The sequence below is a fragment of the Trematosphaeria pertusa genome (assembly GCF_010094035.1).
Source record: "Trematosphaeria pertusa strain CBS 122368 unplaced genomic scaffold BU26scaffold_6, whole genome shotgun sequence".
Lineage (NCBI taxonomy): Eukaryota > Fungi > Ascomycota > Dothideomycetes > Pleosporales > Trematosphaeriaceae > Trematosphaeria > Trematosphaeria pertusa.
The window spans coordinates 1,991,832-2,009,046 of NW_022987217.1; the positions used below are offsets into that span (position 1 = coordinate 1,991,832).

The window sequence follows — 17,215 nt, forward strand, 5'->3', positions numbered from 1 at the left end:
GTGACGGCTCTTCTTGGGGCGCCAGGGTGGGAGCGTCTCCAGGTCCGGCGCCCAAGCATTTATTATCGCTGGCTTGCCGCCCGCCGCTCGCATATAGTCACTACCACGCCGACCCGCGGACCTCGCCCTCCCACCTGCCCAGCGTCCCAGCAGCTGCACCCCTCGCCCGCACCCTCTCCAGGAAACCCCTCCGCAGCCTGCACCTATGTGCGTCGCCGTCCGTTGTTGACCAGGCGCTTCAGACGAGTGCGGCCGCCCGGCCTCCGTGCCTGACATCACTGCCGCGACGAAAGCGGAACACCACCACCGCCCGCCCTCACCTCTCCCCCGGCGCCCGCAACGACGGTGCAGCCCGCCGCAACAATGCCCCTCCGCTCAGAGCGCCCCATCGTGCGCGTCGAGCACACGTCGATCCGCACCGTGGAGACCAGGAACCCGGAGAACCTCTTCGGCCTGTGGAGCAGTACGTCCTGCCCTTTCTCTCTTTGAGCGCCGCGGCCTTTCATATGCGCGCCGCGCCTTTCATATGACTGTTTGCCGCTGCGCTAGCACTCCAAACCGCCAGATGCAACCCCCTATGAATCATTGCCGCTGACCCGTTGCTGCAACCAGTCTTCTCAAAGTGCTCCCCCGCAATGGAAGACGGGCGCCGCTACGAGAACCTCGCCTGGAGACTGTGGGGCCGCGAGGCGTTTTGCTGCCAGCCAGACCACATAATTCCGCCGCGCTGGTCGTTTGAGAGCCGGCTGTCGTCCTGCGACGAGATCCCCGAGCTCTCTTCAAGCGTGGCCTCAGACGACTCCGCTTCGGAAAGCGCCATCACCGCGACTACCCGATCAAACTCGTCCTCGCGCCCCGACCTCCGCCGAAACGACTCCTCCAACAGCGAGGCCCGCCGCAAGCACATCACCCCGATCGACCTGGAGAAGGTCGTAAACTCGATACAAGAAAAAAAGGCCATTGTACCGCTCTCGCCGCTACCGCCACAGCTCGCGCGGCGGCTCCCAGTACGGCCGAAGAAGGTTGCCGAAGACACCACGCCGCGCCCCTCATCGCCGCCTCCGACCGCCCGCTTCGTCCCGGAATCCTCCACCTCCACAGTTGCGACCGCCCTGGGCAGCGACGGCATGAGTCCCCCAATCGGATCGGACGTCAGCACGTCCACCGATCTCAGCTCGCACAGCATCGTCCATGGCTTCGACCCCGGCCGCATCTCCACCTCGGTGCGCTCAAGCACAAACCTCAACCCTACCCCAATTCTCAAGCCCAGCATTACCACCAAGCCCGCCCCAACCAAGGCAGAACCGGTGAGGAAGAAGGCGCCTATGTTCATGCTCGGTGGATCGTCCGACGAGGACAACAGCAGCTCGTTAGAGGCATACTCACTGAGACAGCGGAGCTCCCTCTCCGATAACATCAAAAAGGCGGGCCTCATCCGCAAGACGACGTCGTTCAAGAACGAAGTCAGCACGCGCACTATCCAGGACGCCACCTCCGAGGAGAGCGAAGAGGCCATTGAGAGCGAGAGCGACGAGGATTCGGACGACAATGCCATTGAAGAGGAGGACTCTGACGAGGAATGGGAGGACGACAATGAGGAGTCTGGCCCTCCAAGCGTGGACGAGCGCGCAATGTTCCAGAGGGTCGACTCCAAGCCGAATTTGGTGTCCCGTCGCTCTCTGCTGACTACTCAAATCCACGAAGGCGACCGCGCTCGGGCGCTGCAGAATGCAGCGTCGCGCTCCTCACCCGCCATCCGCAGGTCCCGGACGTCGACTCCCAATGGCCCCTCGACTGGCAACTCCCCCCAGGAGGACAGCGTTCTCATGATGCGGCCGCAGGTCCCACGCTCAAAGCCCATCATCATGACCACGTCGAACGTGCACCCGCCCGCCTTGTCTCCCCGCACCACCCGCCGAAATATGCTCCAGACGGAGCTGACGCAGTCGCTGCGCCAAAATCTCCTCTGGGAGAGGCAGCAAAAGAATGCGACTACCAACGCAGTGAACAAACGGGCGCAGTCGGCTGTATCGATGCCAGCCCTTCGGCGAGCCATGACCACTAACGACCTCAACGCCTTCCCACAACAAAACTTCACCAAGTCTACCACCTTCAAAGATCCGACTAAGAACAACAACTCTTTTAACGATTATTTCGACCAAGGACTCCAGGAGTACCACCAAAAGGGGTGGTAGCGGAGCCGTCTCTTCCAGCAACTGCACTACAGCGGCATCATACGGAACAGCATCTGGTCATCGGCGTTTTGTGTTTCTTCTTCTTTCTACTACCGCCGCTCCCGAGCAATTGCTGGACGGCCGATCATGGGTAATGTTTCTCCCAAAATCTTTGATACCATAGGGCATCGAGTATGCCTATGAGGCTACGAGTTTCCTTGATCCACTTCATCACATCGGACACTGGGCGGATCATTCGGCTTACAAGATGCGTCGCGGCTCGCGCCTGGGTGGTCTGGGTCTGGCTTCTGCGTCGAGCAATACCCCGTCCACTGGTCTGTACTATTACACCTGCATTGTACTTTTATCGGCTCCCCTGTCCGAAGAGCCATTATACCTTGAGGGGCGTCTCGCTGCGGCATGCGACGACAGCATTACCTCACATCAGATAGCAAAGGTCATCACCTTAGGTACCTTAATGAAGAAAAGTGGATAGTTCAAGCACTAGGCTTTGGTTTCGTGTTGATAGTGACGAGTGACTGGTGCCGGTGAGCAGATGCAGCCAGCCAGCATGCTCGGAGGCCTCATGGACCTTCTCTTCTCATCAGCTGCACCCAGGCCTTCTCAGGGTTCCTCTCCCAACAAGACGCAGGATTGATACGCGAACATGCTTTGTTTGACCGCCCTTCTGAATCATCTGCTTAACTTGGATGTCCAAGACGCGCTTATGCACGCTGTGCTGTAGGCTTTTATGCATGGCCGGCCGGCACCAATGGCGGATGTTGCTTAGCAGTGCCGGCTTATAGAGGGCGGCGCAGACGATGCGAGGGGACTACTAGCATTCTCGAGTGCGTGGGCCGCGGTGCGTGGATGGCGAAGCAACAGTGTCACGATGGCAGTCGACGTTTGCAGTGTTTATTGCTGACCAGACCGGCAAATGCGATAATATGCCCGTGTCTATGCCCGTGTCTATGCCCCCGGACTCGCTAATATGGCCCAGTGTTTCTGAGCAATTCGCGGCTATTGCCCAGCCTGCCTTCCCTCGGGCCGGCTTCCTGTCCACCGCGCTGCCTGTGATGCGCGTGCCTGAGGCGGCCTTCACGGGCGTGACGAGCGGCGCCGCTCCCATCACAGGGAGGAGGACGCGCGCTCGAGGGAGCTGCCTCGTGAGACGTCAGGCTTGAGACAGGCCTTGTGCCGCTGCGGCCAGGAGCTGCCGGCGTGCATCGTGGCGAGCGCGCCATGCTCCGTGCTGCATCGTGGGATCGTCTGGACTCGGGGCGCGCATTCAGCCTTATGAGTCAGGCAACTCCCAACTCCCATTCATCCTCATTCTGTCTCGCGCTTCGCACTCCTGGTCCCTTTCAGCGAGCGATGCGACTCCACGACGCCTCTCGCCAGTCGAGGCGCTGAAGAAAGCCGGAGCACCACCTCAGGTCAGGGCGCCTTATCGTGGGGAAAGGCTTGGTGCCTCGTTTCGCTGTAGCCTCGCCCTCTCCACCTCCTCCACGCTCCGCATTACCCAGAATCAGCTTCGTCACCTCCACGCACAGTCGCCAGCTGACCGCGGGACCGCTGTCGCCTATCTCCCCCATGAATTTCATCGCCTCATCGCTCAGCATTACCCCGGATTGCCCGGCTCAGCTCAGCGCCAGCCGCAACCCTATCTTCCAGCTATTTGCGACGCTCCCCATCATCAGGCGCTCTAAAAACAACCGCCATCCTGGGAGCGGCAAGATGATGCTCCATCAGGCACCGGCCGCCGTGCCTCCTGAGCACAAGTCGGTCTGTCGAGTCGATGCGCTGGCAAGCTTAGCGCCTGCAAAGGGGTCATGAGGGTCATCTGCTCAGCGCTCTCGCCCTCTGAGTTGCCCGCTCCTCAGCCTCATCTACAGGGAGCTCCGCCACCCGACGGGATCGCGCTGGGTATTCTGGTCGAATGTCCGTTGCTGTGCTGACGCCCTCTCGTCCTGTGATCATTGTGATATCGCGACTTTGGGGGCTTTCCGTCACCTAATTCTCCGACTCCCGTGCTTTCATTTGTCGCCCCCGTGGGGGTTCCCGTCACCTGCCTCGACTCTGTCACACAGGAGTCGCGGGACCAGCGCTCTCGCAGTGACTTGTTTCTTTTCGCCAATGCTGTCTCGACGCCGATCGCGCCCATACATGAGCGTTTGAGATACAGCTCAGCAACCATCTGCCGCCGTGCAGCAGCCTGCCCGCAGATCCTGACCATCCAGACCACTTCTACACTCCCCAGCACCTCCGTGGAACACGGGAGCCGACCCTATTGTGCGCCGGGAAGCACAGCAGGGCGCCAGTATGCCTGCCGTCAATACTTCTCGCATCACCCGAGATCCCATTTTCAGTAGTCTCAGCTCACGGCTCCGCACTCGTATCAGCGTCAAGGTCGGCGGAGATATATTCCGAAGGCAGCGAATAAGCCCTGCGATATCGACTCCATTCGCCTCCGCATGACTCTGGTATCGTCCGATACTGACATTATCGCAGCCTCAGGATCCGATTGCTTACTGAATTGGCGGTAAGCGTTCAGGGTATCAAATCCAGATGCGGAAAGGGTCTTATCACCACGACGTCGAACACGGCTACAGCAGCACTACCTGAATCCAACTCCATTGTCCCATCAAATCTGTGCCATTGGGAAGGACGCCCAACTACCGCACAATTCCACAGACCCCCTATCCTCTCTTGGGTGGACATCACCAAAAGAAGGCTGAGTTTTGTTCCCATGCAGCGCTCCCAATTGACGGCAATTGATAGATCCCGTCACAATTTGTTTCGTTTGACGATGCTAAGCTGGATCACCGGAAGGTTCACTCGGAAAGCAATCATGGCTCAAGCTTCCACATTCATGACGGCATCTTCGACGTCGAAAATACCCTTCGATTCCGGGGGAGGGGCCTCTCCATTGATCTAACATGATATAGACACGCTAAATCCCGCAGCGTAGTGTGACGTTACGAAAACCAAAGATCTCGCAAATTATTACGCCGACTGGTGCATACAATCCCTAAGCAGACGCTTTCGATATATCAATTTTCCCTTCGTCTTCCGTACGACATGAGTCCCTCCTTCACGAATTGAAGCCGGAGAGCGGAACCCTCCGCCAATGTTTACGCCCAACAGTGCTCAACATACCGCCAAGACGCTTATAACAGTTATAGTCGCTCCATTTCCGTCCCGTCGGATACAGTTCGAAGTGGCTCCTCCTACGCCATGACATAGTCCACAGAAGCTCAACCTCATCTTTTCCAGACTGAAGGACGCCTGCCGAAGACGCGTCTTGGCGTGTCTTCGATCATCTCCCGCCAGCAGATGGAAGAATCCCGCTTCCTCGTACCGATGTGCCACGTTGCGATAGTCGGCTAGCGTACCTCTGAAGTTCTTAGAGTGCCGAACAGGATATAATCTCACATCTCTGGACGCTATGCCAGTCCGGGCAGTTGCTGCCCATCGTGGGCTTGGGCGAGCTACGGCATATCTCCGATGTAATTTCAACACCAAGGACTGTGAGACACGAACCTGAACCGCTGGATGAGGCACGCAAGTTTGGTTCAGTGTGCGGGATTAGGTCTCACTTCTCGCGCCATATGTACGGTCAGGCCCAAGCTACCCCTTCGCGCGACTCGCGTTCCCCTGGGTTGTAGTATGGATCATAGTTACCATCGATCGAAAGACTACGATACCCTCATCTCGAGGAAGTTCACCCTCAAGGTGGGCCTCTCGTATAGGCACCTGCCTTCTACGTCATTTTTTTCAGAGCGGCATCCCTTAACCAGCCATCTCACACAGAACGAGTTCTCACACGCGCCGTCGAAGCTTAACAACACCACCAAAGTGTTCTCATGAGAGGTTCGCAACCCCTGCGTCCGCGAAATAACCTCAGTAGCCACTGCGAGTCTATCCACGGTACGATTGACCACAAACGCTCTCGTTTGACGTAAGGGGCCTTGGTTCCGAGATCACTGGGAGCACCACGCGCCGGAAATTTTTGGTACATGAGTTTTCCTTACGATACACTCGTCTCTGCAGCTCGGCGGGCGGAGAGCAAAGGCACCTCGAGCGGCGGAGGAAGCTGCAACGTCAGCGGCTCCCCTCCGAAGGCAGAAACCTGATGAGGTTCACCCCCGCACAATCACGAACAGCTCGCTTGTAAATCCCCCGCGTTGGCATCCCTGTACATTTTGCGCCTCAAAAGCCTCGCGCAACGGCTCATCCCTGTGATCCCTACAATCCCTTTTGTCTCCTTTGTCGTCGGCACAATTCTCGGTACTCCTCCTGACAGCGCTGTTCTCATCCGCGCCTTGTCTGGTGTCGTCTTTGGGCGTGCTGTGCACGCGTCAGCTGGACGCAGGAGTTTGGAGGCTTGTGAGATGCGTCCACGGGGCATGTTATTGACATGTGAAGCCCGCCGATAACCTCCATACCACAGCAATACCTAGGTACTTTGGTCCAGGGTTCGCGGGAAAAGTCGCTCTATCGGAAGCAGACTGGATAGGGCAGCGCGGCGCGCTCTCAAACACGAATGCATACCTGAACAGAGACGCGTTGATCGTCATGCGCATGATACCGTACTGTACCCACGGGCCGACTTTCAAACCCAGGTTCGCATCCGACGGCGACGGAAACAAGCTCGGCTTCCCTGCAACCCACATGGCAGTTATGTCCCAGCCCTTATGCCGAGCCGTAGCAACTCGAGTCAAGCTTCCCTCCGCCGCTGTGTCAGGACCACAACATCCGCCGTTCCGCCGTTAAAACAGAAAGTAATCCGCGCGAATTAACGCCGGGTTTCCCTGGCCTGCGAAGCAAACGTTATTTTGCGTTTCAATGCTCCTAAAACAGCGATGACAGTCCGGGAAAGTCTAAGCAGACACGAGGCGGCGAGGGTTCAGGGAAGTTGTCGCCTTTCCTGCGTCATGTGTCTCACTGGGTTTTCCATTTCCCCGGATCGCCGCTTCTACGATGATGCTGCCATCGCCGATAGGGCTGCCCGCGACTCGAAGGGTTCCTGATCGACTTCGCCGGTTGTTTCGATTATGTTCTGAAGAATCACGCGCGCATTCTAGGGATCTCTAGAAACGCGGGGATGCGGCAAAATTGTTGATCAACATCCATACATTCGTTGATGCTTCTTCGTCATCCGCAGATCATTACCGTTTTGGTTGACATCAGCATGACCGATGATCGATGGCGTAATTATCTGGTTATGCAGGTACCAGGAAGATGTCCCAAAAAGGAAATCCGCCTATATCCCAACAACCTCCACCATACGCGCAAGCATCCTATAAACGGTTTTCTCAACGACACTTCGACCCTTGCGCAGCTGAGGGGCATCGATATTTTTAGGCGAGCCGTTGGAGATGTTCATGCTGGAGTGGGTTCGCGTTCCAGCCGAATGTTGCATGTCATCTTCAAAGTGGAGATGTTGGGAGGGAAATACAAGATTCTTATGAGCGTGAGACTCCAGCGAGATCCATGGTCTTATGGTCTCCATAGCGGCCGCAGTGGAGCAGCACCACACCGCCCAGCCATCTCCTTTTTCTCGACTCTTCGTTGGCCGGTGAGTGGACCCTCTACACGACGAAGTCCTTGAAGGCGCATCTCTCCGCCGCGGACCCGCAACGGCGTCAACACCAAAGCAGACTGCTCGCGATGCATCCACTCGGCGCCTCCACCCAGAGAAGTTTTCTAGAAGCTTTCACGCGTCCGGCAACCAGCTAGCCGGATCTGATTGCCCCACATTATCTGCTGACCAAGCTTTCGCAGATCGCCAGTGATTCGCGGACTAATGCAACCTTTTCCCGAGACGGCAGGTCCTTGGCAGACGCGCGGATCCGCAACGCTGCTGCTGCACGTGTCGGCGTAATGTGCGGCGTCTCCGAGACACTTCGAAACAAAAGACGTCGAATTTTCAGATGCTGGCAAGACGTTACTTCAGGCAATGAGTAACGGCATGTGAATCGCCGCAGTACCTTCGCATCAAAACCCTGCGCCTTCCACGTGCGCGATATTCCGACCCGTGCCGGTTCGCCGAGCGCGCTCCGAGGTAGCGATTCGGCTATGTACTGCCCTCTTCTCCACATCTCCTCCTCTCGACGGTGAAGCCCAACCCAAGCCATCTGCAAGGGCAGCGAGAAAATGCTCCTCACGATCCCCCGTTCAAGGTTGCATTTACGACCTGCCTAGCCCTCGTCCAGCGTAGTCTGCAGAGAAAAACCACGCACTTGGGCCCTGGGGCGCGGAAAGCACCGAGGGTCTCCACTTGAACGGCCTGGTCAGCCACGCCCGTTTCTGTGCTTCTAGCGGAGTGTTCTTTTCGGCTCGTGAGCTTGCTTTGCAGCCGTGTTTCCCCGATAGAAGTAGAGTTTTATGGAGCCCCAGCCATCGCAGCAATAATGCTTACTCTGTGCATGGACAAAAGCGGTTCTGCAAAGAGCGGGGCCCACAAACGCGCGTGGGTACTGTTACCCAGCCACAGCTCCAGAGCCTCACCGCCACTCGAACACCGATCCACGTGCTCCTGTTACCTATGCACTACCTACAGTACTAGCTTTCAGGCGCCCCATCAACGCCCTTTCAGGGTCCAGCAATAACACCACCGCCTGACATCTTCCGACGAGATTCTAGAACTTCGCAATGTGGCCTCCAGGCCTAGTTCGTTTCGAAGGATCAAGAAGCATATGCATGGCCGCCGCTCTCGTTGGATGCATGCGTGCGGAAAACTAGACCCTGCGTTTTTCTAGCGCGCGAGCGGGCGCTTGGCTTGGGCTTGAGCCGCTGTTCCGAGGGTGTGTGCTTGTTTGAGGATTTGAGTGTCTCGAAAGGGGACGGCGGGGCTGCCCGGATTGTGGGTCTGTCGTGTGTCGTGTGTCGAGGTGGGCTGAGCATGGACGCTTTGGGGGGAGGGTAATGTTACGGGTTTCGTTACGGCGCTTAGTTATGGTAGGGACGCTGGCAGGAGAAGGGGGAATGGTAATAAGGAGGAGGTTGGTGCGGGTGTGGTGTTGAGGCGAGGATGGCATTGGACATATGTTTGATGTTTGTTAGCGGGTACGTGGTGCTCCGTGTAGGGGTGTGCTACAGCGGTAAGCGCAATTTCTTAAAGTCTCATTGCTTCCTTATTCCTGTTTCCTTTTGCATTTCTTATTAGGTTCAAGCTGCTCATCATCTTTTTTCTTTCCCTCGATCACACGCTCTCTGTCGACGTTGAGGAAGACATGTCTCGCAGCACATTCGCTATCAAGTCCCATTCTGTCTACTGCGGATTCTAACCTTAAATACCCCTGCATTAGGCCCTCAATGTACTCCCGCCTCGCCAGCTACATTTTCACCGGTCATGCCGCGGCATCTCATCGAGACGAGCTCTTATACGCATGCATGCGAACTTTGCTTAAAGCGTCCCATTACCAGCTATATCCACCTCCGAGCTCATCCCTTGTCTTCTTTTATTAGTGGATTATGTTAAACCGCAACACATCTCTATTCACTGGAGCACAGCGACCGTCGTAGACCTACGCCTAGTGCTCTCTCTCCGCACCCCACAAGCAGAAGCGACGAGTCAAGAATGCCTGCTATCATGCGCGCTATTACGGCTGGTAACATCGCGTACAGCATGCGCTATAGTGGGAGCAGTCTCGTCGCTCAGTCTCGACCATGCGCTGGAGAGAAGTATAGTCTGTAGGTATTCAGTACAGATCCCTGAAACCTCGTTTCTAGAGCAAAGGACGGAATGTGACGATCGTACATGTCGCAACGCGATCTACCAAACAAACCCACTGACTTGATAGAGATACATGCATTCCTCCGCTCCGCTGACCAGGACCGTGCATATGCGGACTGTACAACTTTCATTCCACGTTCGCACTATGTACCTCCACACTCCCGCGTAAGGACGCCATGTCTTCCCGCGTAGGCCCGTAGCCTTTCGGAAAGCAGACCGACGAGTCCGTCGTATGTTGACTACGTATACTTCCCAAGCGCAGGATCTTGTTTTCGCGGTCAGATCACGCCATTCGCGAACAATGATTCATCGAGACGTCTAGGGTGTAGGAATGTATGCCGAGCGCGGTGAAGGCATGCGGGTTCCGCGGCCGGGGGTGTACGCGGTTCTTGCGAGATGCTTCCACCCTTTTTTTACGCTGTGTTTTATTCTAACGTTATGGGGACGAAATTGAAGCGGTGCTGTTCTATTCTTCCTTCCCTGCTGTCTCCTTTGCGAGAGGGGGGGAGGTAGCCTGTAGACTGTTTGGCAACTAGAATGAGATACATAGACTTGGACTTGGCGCAAGGTGAATTCGCTGGGGAGGCAAGATCTTTATCTACTTAAGCAAGGGATATGAAAAGCGATCTACACGTCCGTGTTCCACGCATATAACGTATAACAAAAACGAGTTTGAGATTAGCTGAAAGGAAAAGATCATCAAGTCCAGCGGTTTGCTTCGCAATACTGTATCTGCATGGCAACCTTTCTTTCGGCAAGCAGACCATCTCAGCATTGGTCTTGAACCGCATCTCCGCCTTTTTCTTCGAGCGGGAAGAATGAAGCTGGTGTTGGCACCATCCAGAGTAAGTACTACTCAGGGCCTCGAGCTACAAGAAGGAGCTAAGTATCACTAACCCAGCAACAGAGAAGCCGTGAGAACGGCAATTTGCATGGGTAGATAAAGCGCAAGTCAAGCATGAAAGAGTGTGGAAAAGGTGAGCTAGAACGCTCCACTCCTGACTCTAGCTGGCTCTGCCACAAAAACAGAGTAGAAAGCGCTATATATGTACATATAAAATATATCCTCCTCGTACTGAGATCTCCCTATGTCGCTCACTACTGCCGTGTAATCAACAACCTTTATGTCGGTAAAACAGACCAACTAAGTCTTCTACATTGCTCCTCCGCCTCCCGAGGCCGTTTGAATGCAGTCTCTCCTTTCGTTGCACTCTACGTTACTTAGCCGCTATGGAGACATCTTCCAAACGATCTTTCCAGGCAACGAGTTCAACCCGGTCTTTATCACATGGTTGACAGTATCCCACTCTACACCACCCACTGCTACGACCACCACGGTGGCTACCATGTCCGACCGAACAAACGGAACTACGGAACCACCTATCCTAGACTGGAAAACCTCTACAGACGAACAACTCATACCCATAGACATACTAGTGCTTAACTATCTTCAGCACCTCTAGTACCAAACCCCGGCCCAGTGTCCCGTCCTCGCACTACATACAGCATTCGACAAAACGCCGTCTGACCGCACGCCCCTTCAGCGCTGCTTTAGAAATGTGGTAGCTGCTGAGGGTAGCCTTTAGCTCTATTCACCCCTCCCTATAGACACTACGTCGAATCCAGCCATACGCCTACTAGCACTGCAGCTCCACAGAGCCCTCCAAATCCATTAGATTAGCCATCATAGACTTACTCTCCGCTTCAGTGCATCTACTCCACACACTGAGGGAGAAAGAGGTGCGCGAGTCGAATCGAAGCCAACAAAACAAACCAGGATGAAATTCCGTTGTATTCTTTTTCCAGCATTGCAACATTTCCCACCCAGACGCCATATTTTCCGAGCCCGGATTTTCTCGCATGGGGTATCGATGCAAAGTACAAACTCCCCCCATGCAGATGCATGCATGCTACGAATACCTAAAACGCCATAGTCCACATATCGTAATACAGAAACTGGGCCCTATATCCAAGGAACTCCATATCCTCCTTCTCTACTCGTGAAGTCGTACTCCCACGGATCAACATTCTGCGGAACCATCATATCCACACCGTTCACTAGAATCATATCAGGTACAGCGCAACCCGACTGTTGAGCGAAGTCGATTTCCCTGTATGGCAGAAGCTCAGCGACGTTCGGCGGGACGACATGATGCGAGAATGCCTGTCCCTGTTGCTGTTGGTTCAGGATGTCCGAAACGACGGGTGCGATATCCTTGAAGTCGTCCAGAATGCGCCTGGCTATGTGGGGGTAGGTGGAGAGGTCGTGTAATATTGAAAATGCTTCCCGGAAGCCTTCCCCGTAAATCGGTTGTCTATCTTGCAAGCCAAGGGGAGCCAGGTCCCGGACAAGAAGGGTAGACAGTGTAAGCAGGGGTCCGCCAAGTGAGACTGCCATGTGGAAACGGAACGAACTGGGGTGTTTCGCTTCTGGGCTGTGGGCTCGAATGCGCTGGATGACGTCGATGGCTAGATCTCCACAAAGGCGCCCGATCTCGCTGTCGTATTTGAGTGATAGCAAGGTCCGGCGCCAGAGTAGAAGGCGCAGCTGGTCGAGGAGAGTGTGCACAACGACATGCTGACGAAGCTGTCTGACGTCTGGTGGCTGGTCGGAAGGCAGGAGGGGAATCGTTGGCAAGACGACTTCCGTCCAATGTTTGATTCGGGTGTTGAGGACGGCCGCATTCTCTTCATTGACGCTTTGTTTTGCGACCGGCGCAGCCAACACATTATCCCAGATGTCGCCTGCTAAGCGGCCCCAACAGACCATACAGTTCAGGAACGTGTTGGAGGATCGTGAGACATCAGGCTCGGGTAATGGCTGGTCTGGATGCAGGTCCTGGGATTATGTCAGACGCGAAGGTCGGTATGAGGCTGGCTGTCTTACCCTATCATGCAAGTATGTAGGCTGTTCGACATCGATGTCCAATTCACGGATACTATAAGGCCGGCCGCAGCTCAGTGATATCCGTCGTTCGAGGAAATATACCGTCCAGAAGATGCGCTGACGCATGTGTATCTCGAACGGAGTATAATTGCGCCAGGATGACTGCTGATGCAGGTTGAACTGGAAGCATAGCCTACAAGCAATCCCAATCACGTTGTAAGCTGCGTTCGGTCTGTCCGCAGCTGCAAGATAAGAAGCCTGTGAGACTGTGAGCTAAAATTTGAGGGCAGTCTGAGAAGAACTTATACCTCCATAATCAATAATTGTATCAGACTTAAGTCGCCGCGGCCACTGAGCTTCCTCTTGCCGACTAGCTCGTCCGCTGTGTGGAACCATTGCCACCCTGGAGGCTTGCTGCCGACGCCCGATGGTGTTGTGTCTACCGCGATGTCTGAGCAGGCGAAGATGAGGTAATTCAATGCCAGGAAGCAGATGTCACTGGTATGAATCACTCTTGCGACAAGCATCTTGTCGCCCCGTATGCGAAATTCGGCCTCGTTGATGCAGGGGAGGAAAGGGCCGAGGTCGGCGAAGAAGAAGTCGAGGTACTTCTGATAGTCAACGGGACTGGGAAAGGCGAAATTCCGTGCGCCGACGCGGATTGTCAATGGAGAATCGGCACCGCTCGAGGGACTGACCCCGGAGATGGAATGCCGCATTCGTCCGGGAGAGTCGTGGCTGAAAGCGGGCTGACTGAGTTGGGCGAGGATTGGATTGAGTGTATCGCCAAGTCCTTGCAACATGGAGTCGCCTTGGATGCTGTCGCTGGCGGCTTCGTCGCGCTCCATGCTTCCTCTCGGGGTCATGGTCATGCCTCGCTCCTGTATCAGAGTCTCCATCATGCCCTCGATCCTAGCCATGCGTGCCTCCATGGAGAGACCGCCCAGCACGCTTGCATCACTTGCCCTCCGCTCGATGGTGCCTTCATGGCGCGGCAGTAGACTTCTCCGCGCGCCGAGGCTATTGCCGTTTGTGCTAAGTGTCGCGAGGGGGGGTTGTATGGGGTTGGGCCGGCTGAGGTTCTGCAGGGCTTCGGCGGCGGTTTGGTCTTCGGAGTAGAAGCAGCGCTTTCCGTTGTCGATGCATCGCTGGCATGGGTTCTCGCCAGAGCACTGCGCGTCTCGTCAGCATTTCACACGTACTGCACACTACGGGCGCCTGGTGGACGGGCTGCAGTTCTCGCAGCGGCAGCCCAAAAAGAGTAGACAGAGCTCTCTCCATCCCATCCTATTTTCCAGGCCGGCGGGATGCGCAACATAGACGGGCAACATGCGGTGGAGATGCTCGAGGGCGGCCTACCTTGAGCTTGGAGCGGCGGCACGACACGCTGGTTGTGTTGACGTTAGATCACGGAACGGTCGGAATGCGAGGCTCAGATTCGCCGGACGACTCACCAGGCCTTGGGCGCGTACTTGGCGCGCACCTTCTTGCGCTTTGGCGACGGCGGCGTGTCGTCCTCGGCGCGCGTGACGGGCGAATGCTGGTCGTCCATCTCTGTCGCGGCGTGGTGTGGTTGGGAGGAGAGAAGAATGCGCGGCGTGAGGGTGGAAGCTGCAGGGCCCAAGCTTCGGAACAACCTCGAACGTCGGGACGCAGACGAAGCCCGAAACACCACTCTGGCTTCTTCCAGCGAGCTAGTTTCCGATAGCCACAAGTGCGGCGGACCGTTCCACACGGAATCAGGGCGTGTAGTGTGTTGTGCAAGGCTCTGGGGAGGCCTGCGCTCTTGTCTGATGTTCCGCGGGTTACGAGGGAACCGAGCAGGGTTCGCGGATCATTCGATGGTGTTGCGGAAAGACAAGCCGCGACGGGGACGTGAGGGAGACCACGCCACGGAAGGTGACCGTTTCCATGATGTCATATCAAATCGAGCATCTGATTGATAGCTTTGTGTGGGCGCAGAACAGGAGGAGCCGTATACCTTTGCAGCTCGCGGTTAGGACCAGAGAGCAGGAACGCCTGGCGAGCTCCTTCCGTCGCGTGGCCCACAATTAGTTCGCGCTACGAAAACCTGACAGGGGTTTCGTCTGTAGTCTCCACCACACAGAGAGCAATTGAAGGCACCATCATTGCTGATACGGAGCCTTGTCCATTAACGTCACCGGATGCACCCACTTCTGGTGGTGTTAGCTGTCCTATGCCCTCAAGGAGTGATGCTTCAACAGCAATCTTGAATTCGGAATGATGCGTATGCACTCGGCCACGTTCCGATGCTTGGCCGCCTTATCGCGTGACATTGAGCCCACTTCGACGGCTCTATCTTGGTGGACTGGAGGGAACAGCCGTGCTTGGTACGCTCTTCTGAGTGACCGAAAGCACCGATCTTCTTATGCCATCCACTGTAGATGCAACGCGTCGAATGCTCACGGTTACTTCCACAGCCGACAAGCAGGAATCATCATGTAGCGTCCGTGAATGCAACCGGAAGCTAACGCGATCCCGAGTCAGAGTCGACTTCTGAGCCTCTTCAGTCCATAACAGCTGACTCTGCTCGTGGCGCACCAAGTCCATCGTGGTGGGTATGGCGGTGCAGAATGCCTTGTCATCGAACAAAAGGAACTGGACCAAAAATGCAGCGTTTGAATACTGATCATGGCTGAAACCAAGGACCCCTCTGACGCCAGAGGTGCGATAGTCGGCTGAAGTATTGACATCCGAAAACCAACAATGGTCTGGCCTATTACCCATTGCCATGTTGGGCAGCTCTCCGGGATTGTGGTGAGACAAAGCGGCGGCTAACTTGTTCAGACTATGTCTGTAGAGGTTTCCACGTACATTTGGGACCGTTTCAAGCTGGGCCATAGAATATGAGGACGCAAAGGCGCCAAACTTGGACTCCACGACCTCTTGCATGCTAATCCAGGACGAGAAGCGGCATCGTATTGATTCGCGCAAGTACCCCCTTTTTGCAATAAGGAGGTAGAGGGCAGTGTCTGTAGCAAGTGGATTATCCGGAAGTCTGGATGGCTCTGGGTGCACAGGTGGCTGAACAACATATATAGACCGGTATTCGAACCTTTGGCTCGATTTTCCAGAAAAGAAAGACAAGGCCTTCCCTGCACGGCGGATATAGCGTTCTGACGACAGACCTAGCCGATTCAGAACGATACACAGCATGACTACTTCCTGCGCCTTTGAGGAGACCAGGGTCAAGCACGCATAAAATTCGCCTGGTCTGCGCTCGAGCATTGGCAAACAGATTCGGAGCCCACGGCTTGTCATGGAGGGGGGTTCATGGTGTTCAGGCGGAGGTAATAACCAAGAACAATCCATTGTTAGGTCCCGATATTTCCATGAGTGCATGGAAGTGGATTTGGAGAGACCGCGGGCGGACCATCCATTTTGGGGCTCGACAAAATCTGTTGGGGAATTGGCAAGAAGCCCTCCCGATACGTGTGGATCTGAAAAGCCAGTGCCGACCTGTGGGGACCAGGCGAATAGAGTATAATCCTCCTGGGCTCGCATTATCTCTTCCTGCAACCGCGTGAAAGCTCGTTCGCCTTCCCCATACAGAAGGGGCATGTTCACGGCGAACAGACCCATTAGAGAGTATGCGCGGTCTTCAACACGCGTGGTCTCCCTCCCGGCAGCCCATGACATTCTCACGGCCGCATTGCGTTGGAGAAGACTTGTGCCACGAAGAATCCCTTCATCAATGCCTGTGATCTCGGTGATTTGTTCATGGAGGCTGAGTTTCGTGCCAATCTCGATCCAATTTGCGTCATAAAACTCTACAACGGCAGGTGCTAGGAGCTCTTGTAATGTCCACCCTCGCGTCCACCATCGACTCTGGGCAAAGGTTCTGCAGCCATATTTTTCTGACTGAGCAATGCTTTCGAAGTCGGCGAGGTAGGCATAGCAAATTCGCGAATGCTTATACCATTGGTACATCGAGTTGATGGCTTCCGATAGCTCTGCCGAACTCGTCTTGTCGATGCAGCAGGTATCAAGCCAGCAATATGTGAATCCATCGGAAGCCGCTCTCTCGCAGCACTTGACGAGCTTCATATAGCCCTTCTTTTTCCATGCCCTGCCGGACTCCACGTCTTGGAAGGTAACCTCCTCTTCTTCCCATGTATGCGATAGAATAACATATTCAGGAATCTGCGCTTGGAATTCCTCAACCCGCAGAGTGGAAGTATTGAGAAGGCGCATCGTTCGGCATGCGCATCATTGTTGCCTGACAGGACCGCGAAGCGGGTTAGAATGAGCACAGCCGCAAGACTGTCGATAAAGTCTCCAACAATGCAGAAAGAGCCTCGTAAGTGAATAGAGCGTGATACTTCGCCGATGAGGAGAGAAGGAGGTGGGAGGAAAGAGTTATGCGGCTGAACGAAGGTAAGACGCGAGACA

The 17,215-nt window shown here is 55.4% G+C and overlaps 4 protein-coding genes across 4 annotated transcripts; 2 read left to right on the plus strand and 2 right to left on the minus strand.

The window, feature by feature from the left end:
- The first annotated feature begins 104 nt into the window (after nucleotides 1-104).
- BU26DRAFT_518709 (DUF1752-domain-containing protein) lies at nucleotides 105-2,678 on the plus strand. The gene is made up of 2 exons (XM_033828882.1): nucleotides 105-463; nucleotides 613-2,678. Exons 1-2 carry the CDS (start codon nucleotides 364-366, stop codon nucleotides 2,193-2,195), a joined length of 1,683 nt encoding a protein of 560 aa, XP_033685303.1. The 5' UTR covers nucleotides 105-363; the 3' UTR covers nucleotides 2,196-2,678.
- A 4,407-nt stretch (nucleotides 2,679-7,085) lies between these two features.
- On the plus strand, nucleotides 7,086-8,367 carry BU26DRAFT_299344 (uncharacterized protein). Its single transcript, XM_033821759.1, has 2 exons — nucleotides 7,086-7,755; nucleotides 7,962-8,367. The coding sequence occupies exons 1-2, from the start codon at nucleotides 7,321-7,323 to the stop codon at nucleotides 8,142-8,144; spliced, it is 618 nt and encodes a 205-aa protein (XP_033685304.1). The 5' UTR covers nucleotides 7,086-7,320; the 3' UTR covers nucleotides 8,145-8,367.
- A 3,142-nt stretch (nucleotides 8,368-11,509) lies between these two features.
- BU26DRAFT_299256 (uncharacterized protein) lies at nucleotides 11,510-14,736 on the minus strand. Its single transcript, XM_033821757.1, has 5 exons — nucleotides 14,257-14,736; nucleotides 14,162-14,189; nucleotides 13,111-13,974; nucleotides 12,803-13,060; nucleotides 11,510-12,754 (listed from the first exon to the last, which is right to left on the minus strand). Exons 1-5 carry the CDS (start codon nucleotides 14,352-14,354, stop codon nucleotides 11,879-11,881), a joined length of 2,124 nt encoding a protein of 707 aa, XP_033685305.1. The 5' UTR covers nucleotides 14,355-14,736; the 3' UTR covers nucleotides 11,510-11,878.
- Nucleotides 14,737-15,452: 716 nt separating this feature from the next.
- BU26DRAFT_530663 (HET-domain-containing protein) lies at nucleotides 15,453-17,017 on the minus strand (the record flags this gene model as incomplete). The annotated part of the gene is made up of 2 exons (XM_033830973.1): nucleotides 15,453-15,501; nucleotides 16,293-17,017. 2 exons carry the CDS (start codon nucleotides 17,015-17,017, stop codon nucleotides 15,453-15,455), a joined length of 774 nt encoding a protein of 257 aa, XP_033685306.1.
- Nucleotides 17,018-17,215: the final 198 nt, after the last annotated feature.

What these genes read in the sequence shown, in the direction of transcription:
- BU26DRAFT_299344 (XM_033821759.1), top strand. Translation starts at nt 7,321, where the DNA reads ATGCTTCTTCGTCATCCGCAGATCATTACCGTTTTGGTTGACATCAGC. An exon ending in TCTCGACTCTTCGTTGGCCG is followed by an intron (nt 7,756 to 7,961) that starts GTGAGTGGACCC and finishes AAGCTTTCGCAG; the next exon opens with ATCGCCAGTGATTCGCGGAC.
- BU26DRAFT_299256 (XM_033821757.1), bottom strand. Translation starts at nt 14,354, where the DNA reads ATGGACGACCAGCATTCGCCCGTCACGCGCGCCGAGGACGACACGCCG. An exon ending in AAGTACGCGCCCAAGGCCTG is followed by an intron (nt 14,190 to 14,256) that starts GTGAGTCGTCCG and finishes CAACACAACCAG; the next exon opens with CGTGTCGTGCCGCCGCTCCA. An exon ending in TACAATTATTGATTATGGAG is followed by an intron (nt 13,061 to 13,110) that starts GTATAAGTTCTT and finishes ACAGTCTCACAG; the next exon opens with GCTTCTTATCTTGCAGCTGC.
- BU26DRAFT_518709 (XM_033828882.1), top strand. Translation starts at nt 364, where the DNA reads ATGCCCCTCCGCTCAGAGCGCCCCATCGTGCGCGTCGAGCACACGTCG. An exon ending in CCTCTTCGGCCTGTGGAGCA is followed by an intron (nt 464 to 612) that starts GTACGTCCTGCC and finishes TGCTGCAACCAG; the next exon opens with TCTTCTCAAAGTGCTCCCCC.